Source organism: Plectropomus leopardus, chromosome 1 (assembly GCF_008729295.1).
Source record: "Plectropomus leopardus isolate mb chromosome 1, YSFRI_Pleo_2.0, whole genome shotgun sequence".
NCBI lineage: Eukaryota > Metazoa > Chordata > Actinopteri > Perciformes > Serranidae > Plectropomus > Plectropomus leopardus.
Window position 1 is genome coordinate 7,575,747 of NC_056463.1, and position 6,185 is coordinate 7,581,931.

The 6,185-nt window shown below is 38.4% G+C and overlaps 1 protein-coding gene across 1 annotated transcript; it reads left to right on the forward strand.

Moving 5' to 3' along the window:
• Positions 1 to 822: 822 nt before the first annotated feature.
• LOC121946654 (myoblast determination protein 1 homolog) lies at positions 823 to 3,570 on the forward strand. The gene is made up of 3 exons (XM_042491329.1): positions 823 to 1,739; positions 2,490 to 2,559; positions 3,045 to 3,570. The coding sequence occupies exons 1-3, from the start codon at positions 1,197 to 1,199 to the stop codon at positions 3,236 to 3,238; spliced, it is 807 nt and encodes a 268-aa protein (XP_042347263.1). The 5' UTR covers positions 823 to 1,196; the 3' UTR covers positions 3,239 to 3,570.
• The last annotated feature ends 2,615 nt before the right edge of the window (positions 3,571 to 6,185 follow it).

Here is a 6,185-nt window from a genome sequence, read left to right on the forward strand (position 1 = left end):
GCTCAAAACACCAACACAAACAAACTAGAGACCATGTTGCAATGGGATTACACCCCTTGTTAATCTAATCTGCAACTTAAAAAGACTGGAATAAAAGCCATGAGAGTCCACATCCACATCCATCTCCCAACTTAGCCTCTACTGTGATCTCAACTACACACCTGTTAAGTTTTGTGAATGCATCTTGCACGGCTGTGATGCTATTGCAGTGATAAAGTCTGTCCACAAACAAAAAGAGAGACATATAATCACTTGGTAAAGTACTCAAAATGACTTCTGTGGTACTTCCCCTTACAATACATATGGGGCTGCACAATTGCACAAAAATGTAATATGGCCAAATGAGATATCCAAAGTGCATGAGCTGCAAAAATCTGAAATGTGTCACAACATATAATTATAAATGAAGCACTGCGTTGCTACAAAGGCCCTGCCAACAAATCCAATTCCAGATGTGGGGGAAAATGTTTTCAACAGACCTCAGAAAGACACATCATCATCACTTTTATATTATTTTTTGTGAAAATTAAATTTAGAAATTACTATTCCAACTAAAATGATGACTGTCTCACCAGCACCCCATTTGGTTCACACAATTGTTCACACAGACCCACAAAGTGCAAGCAATACCAGCCTCACTGCCGTGGCTGGTAACGAAAAGAGCTACAACAAATCCATTTTAGTTTCAATCTGACTTTTTAATTACTTATTACTTGAAATCCAAAAATCTGATTCAACAGCAGATTGAATGATTTGTTGAGAAACTAAACAGACTTTTTATTGCTTCCTTTTTGTTGCATAGTTTCACCTCTGTGACACCCTCCTGCACACACACACGCACACACAAACCACACCTCTCAGATCATTGGTCACTCACACTGCAGCCCCGCCTCCACTCTGACCCTTTTATAAAGACAAACCAAGCTGAAGGAGCTGAAGTTACACAGACTGGCCCTTTAAACACACTGATCTCTTCTGCAGACAGTTTCCACTTTGTAACCAGATGACTTTGACGGGAAACTTTTAAGAGACATCCTTCCTTTTTTTCAGTTTTTACTGTATTTTAAAGTCTTTTAAATTTGACAAATAGAAGACACTTTGTGGAGACTTTTTCAGTCATCTGAGAATTTTTCAGGGGACTTTTCCTGCTCTTCTTCTTCTTCTTGTCACTCTGAGAGAATTCTCTGCAGAGGCCGATGGATCTGTCCGACCTTCCCTTCCCTCTCTCCACCGCTGATGACCTCTACGATGACCCCTGCTTCAGCACCAGTGACATGAACTTTTTCGACGACCTTGACTCAAGGCTGATGCACGCCGGCCTGCTGAAGTCAGAGGACCAGCTTCATCACCATCATCACCACCATGTCCCCATCGCAGAGGAGGACGAGCACGTGCGTGCTCCCGGGGGCCTCCACCAGGCAGGGCACTGCCTGCTTTGGGCCTGCAAGGCCTGCAAGAGGAAAACGTCACACGAAGACCGGAGGAAAGCAGCAACGATGCGGGAAAGGCGGCGGCTCGGTAAGGTCAACGACGCATTTGAGACGCTGAAGCGCTGCACAGCTTCCAATCCAAACCAGCGGCTGCCCAAAGTGGAGATCCTCCGCAACGCCATCAGCTACATTGAGTCCCTGCAGGCACTGCTGAGGACCAGCCGAGACGACAGCTTCTACCCCCCACTGGAGCACTACAGTGGAGATTCTGACGCCTCCAGCCCCCGATCCAACTGCTCCGATGGCATGGTGAGTCTGAGAACAGCTGAACGGTTCATGTGTTGCCACATGAAATGTTTGGAATGTGTTTGGGATATTTTCTTGGCTCCAGTGCTACAATACATCCTTCATAAAAGGAGTCTTTAAAATCCCATTTTAGGCCACTTTTTTAAAACTCTAAGATGTTGCAATAAACAATAAGATATGCTCCAAATATAAAGCAGTCGGCTTATTTCAAATACCAGCAGTTTGCTATTTATTTGGAAAGAATGTGGAAATAAATGTATAATAAGATTTTGTAAAACTGCTCAAACATAACTTAGCAATTTGTTATTTTAATGTGAAATATGTTTTGGCCTGTGTCTTTGTTTTGTTGTTTGTGTCGCACAGGGAAGTTCTGCTTTCGATAATTAGAGGAAAAGTTTTGCAGATTGACAATGTATAGCTGTAAACAAATCACAAGTGGTACCAAGCATGTTGATGCCAAATACATGCTGTATTTTGTAATTTAACTTTTGTAATTTAACATGAGAAAATCCCAACAAAGTGTGTAGAACAAATATCTACTTTTAACTATATAAAGACATTAGTAATTAAGTGATATAAAATACATTAAAAGTTAAAGAAATAATCTGTTTTTAAACGTAAATCATGCTGAAATTTAACATTTTACATTCATCAACTGTGTGTATTGTTCCTCTGCTCAAACATTTGTCCTCTAATAAATCATCAATGTTTAGTTCGCTGTCTAAAATCAACTTTATTGATGTGCGTTTCCAGATGGATTTCATCTCTCCGTGTTCGACCAGAAGTGAGAACAGTGATGGTTCCTACTGCAGCCACAAAGACGGTCAGTTTCACACTCAGGTTTTCAATCTTTTGAGATGATTAAGAGCTGTTTTTCTTTTCATATGTCCAATTTCTGTTTGAATGTGACTCATTTCTAATGCGCTGTTTGTACGTTCCCTTTTAATATAGCTAGATTATACTTTAATATGACCAATTCCTCCTTCCACCTCTCCTTTTAAACATTACAACATAACCTTCACTCTTGATATTACCACTTTTCTCCTCAAACATGTCTGCTTTCTCCTTTAATGTAACCAGTTTATGATTTGATTCTACTTTAAAATGACTGCCCCCACCCCCTTTCATTAAAATGACATGACAGACTTGTGAACTTTTTGCCTGTAGAATTTCAATACTCTTCTTAAACACAACTAGCTTCTTGATTAACATAAAAGAGTTGTCTTTCAATTTGTTACTTGCCTCTTCATTTATTTGACATTTTAGCCAGCTGATAAAACGCTAATGTTGCCTGTTTCTTTCCTACAGATTCCAGCAGCAGTAAACCTTCCCTCATTTCCAGTTTGGACTGTTTGTCCAGCATTGTACAGCGGATCAGCACAGATCCAGCTGTGGCCCCTCCGGGTGACAGTGTAGTCCCCCAGGGCCCCGGATCACCTCAGAACAGCCCTACAGGCTCCAGTCCCCCTGCTGAACCCAACAGCATCTATGAGCCGCTCTGAACCTGACTGAGCCAAGGACTCATATTCCACAAAAAACCCAAAAACCGACATAATTTTCCCTGAAGTTTGAGTCAAGTTTCTTCAGTTTTCAGCCTCCTGAACAAACTGAAGACGGCTGCTGTGTTCCATAATCTCAGCAGAAAAACAAGACATTTTCCTGACAGGTTTCTGCTGCAGATGATAACTGAGGACCATTTTGTACCGTGTGAATAATAGCTGTTTGTTCATAGTACGCACACAAAAAGACTCTCTCTCTCACACACAAACACACACACACACACACAAGGGATGCTGGTATTGTTGTGTCACATGTTTCTATATATTATTTAAGAGTGAATGACATTTTAATAAAGAAATGTTCATATTCTGACTTCTTCCCTTCAGTTCATTCCTTCAGTTTTATTTTATTCATATTTTAAGTCTTTATAAACTGAAATGCCTCATTTTCCTAAAGAAACATCTGCGGTCATTATGCGTTATGTATATTTGAGTCTTCTATATCTTTCCTCCTTTTTTAAAAAATATGTTATCCCACTAAATCTTATTTATAAAGCGCAGTCTGCAATTCAAATTCAATACATTTTTTTGTGAAATTCATCTATTAAGTCCTCTAGTACCATTAGCTATGCATGCTGTGTGACAGCTAAAAAAAGAAAACAAACTTTATACACTCCTGAAGGAGCACTGACAGGAGGGGGGTATTTATTTGGGTGTTGAGTTAAAATATCATCACTTTATCTCCAAAATCTGACTTCACCTTGGCTCTACTCACTTAATTTATCTGCTATTTAATGGGTTAATGAGAGTTTCCCCACTGAAACAACACTGATAAAAGCAGAATCATTAAGCTGAATAAAGCTATAATGCTCTGTAGAGCTGAGTCTGATGGTAATCTTCTGTGGGTTCATCACTATTATTAACCTCTTTAGATACATGTAGTCATGTGATCAAGTGTTAATATAAAAATACCGATTAAAGGGCTTTACCAGAGCTCAACAATAAGGATTGCCCAGGGCAAGTAAAATGTCACGTCAGGCTAGTAAATCTAACAACTCCCTTTCCCAATCAGGCAGTACGGACAGTTTTTTCCAAGGAAGTAGCCTGGAAGTGAGCAATCTCACTTCCTTCTTGTCTCTTTTTAGAGTTGCACACGAACAGTACAGATCAGGCACTCAGGAGAAAACACAAAGTTTATGAGCTGAAGCGCAAGAAACTATTTAGTCATCCTGTGTTGGGAATTAGCACCAGACAGCAGCCAAATGCTGGTAAAATGTACTAGATCAACTTTAATCACCAGCCAAAAAAAATCAACGGTAACCTACTGACTGGCTGGTAGATTTAATTATCCACCAGCCACAGTGACAGGCGGACAAAAAAGTGAATTTCCAACCCTGACTATGTTACTAAAGTAAAAAGGTACTAGCACGGATGCAGAGTACTACAATGTTTAAGTAAAAGTACAGTCACTTAAAGGGATTCTTACATTGGTAAAAGTAAAGTTCCTTGTGTGAGAATGTACTCAGTCAAAAGTCGGTTTGTTAAAATGTGCACAGATCACCTTTCACGCTACAAAATAAAGCACATTATTATATGCGCAAGTGGAGCCACAGGTTCAACACAACAAACTAAACAGAATCTCAAAAATCTGAGCATTTTACTCCTTACTGTACATATTTTGGTTTAATTTACAAACTTGTTTTTGTGAAAAGTTTTTTTTAATCATTATGATAGCCAGAACTGTCAAAGTAAAGTTATTTGTGTGAAAAAATACTTAGATAACAATAAAAAAGGTCAATTAAATTGCACACAGACCATCCTTCATGCTACAAAATAAACTACATTATCACGTGCACAAGTGGAACAACAACAAAAGTCCAACATGAACAGTAACTTCTTTTTCTATAGACTGCTATCTGCAGTCTGTGCACACAACCACCTTCACCTGCGGGCCACAGCACTACAACAATATGCAGTCAGTTAGCCTACACAAAAATGACCGACAAAAAACAAAAGCACCTATGAACACACGGCGGTGCAAAAAAAAAAACAAAAAAAAAAAAACAACAACAGCAGAATAATCTGCACATCAACAAACAGCTAAAACTAACTGGGTGACCCCTGGGACATGTCCCCTGCACTTTTCCAGATGCTAGTGATGGACCCCTCTACTTTTTACTGTTCAAAAATATAAAGCTGCATTATTTAAAAATAAGACAGGGAGATTGGAGAAATGTTTATATTTCAAGTTGTAAGAAATTATACAGAGAATAAATGGAGAGTATAGATAATAAAAACTAAACAGAAACTCAAAAAATCTGTTTCTTTAAAATTGTGTATATAAGCTTTTATAGTAAAGCTTAAGTGTCAGTTTATTGTTGCATACTCTGTTATATATAAACATTAATACGCTTCTTAAAGTAAGTGACTGATGTTCAGACATTCATAATGATTATGCATATTTACATTTTTTTTAATCCTGTATTTGTACTGTGGTATTTTTAGCAACTTACTATTGATGCTTTGACTGTTTATATTTTATTATTTCTATGTTTTCTCAGTGTGGTTTTTATATAAGCCATTATAGGTTTCTACCACACCTTCACATGTACTTTTTTATATGTTTTATCATCACCGCGCTCTCTATTACGTGAAACAAATAAGTCACTTGTATTATGATGAACTTAACAATAACAATAAAAAAATGGGTCAATTAAAATGTACACAAGCTACCTTTCATGTCACAAAAAAGCACATTATCATACGCACAACGGAACAACACCAACAACAACTTCCGTATCAATAAACAGATAAATGGAGCCTGTCCACACAAACAATCATCGATCACACAACAGCAATACAACAAAACCAGAAGAGAGGATAAAACTCGATTTGCCTACACAAAACGCCAAATAATAACCATCCGTGAGCACGCGGCGGTGCAGGAAAC

Excerpts from the sequence above, each read along its gene's own strand:
- LOC121946654 (XM_042491329.1), top strand. The coding sequence starts at position 1,197 with ATGGATCTGTCCGACCTTCCCTTCCCTCTCTCCACCGCTGATGACCTC. Across the intron at positions 1,740-2,489 it reads CCAACTGCTCCGATGGCATG|ATGGATTTCATCTCTCCGTG; the intron begins GTGAGTCTGAGA and ends GTGCGTTTCCAG. Across the intron at positions 2,560-3,044 it reads CTACTGCAGCCACAAAGACG|ATTCCAGCAGCAGTAAACCT; the intron begins GTCAGTTTCACA and ends TCTTTCCTACAG.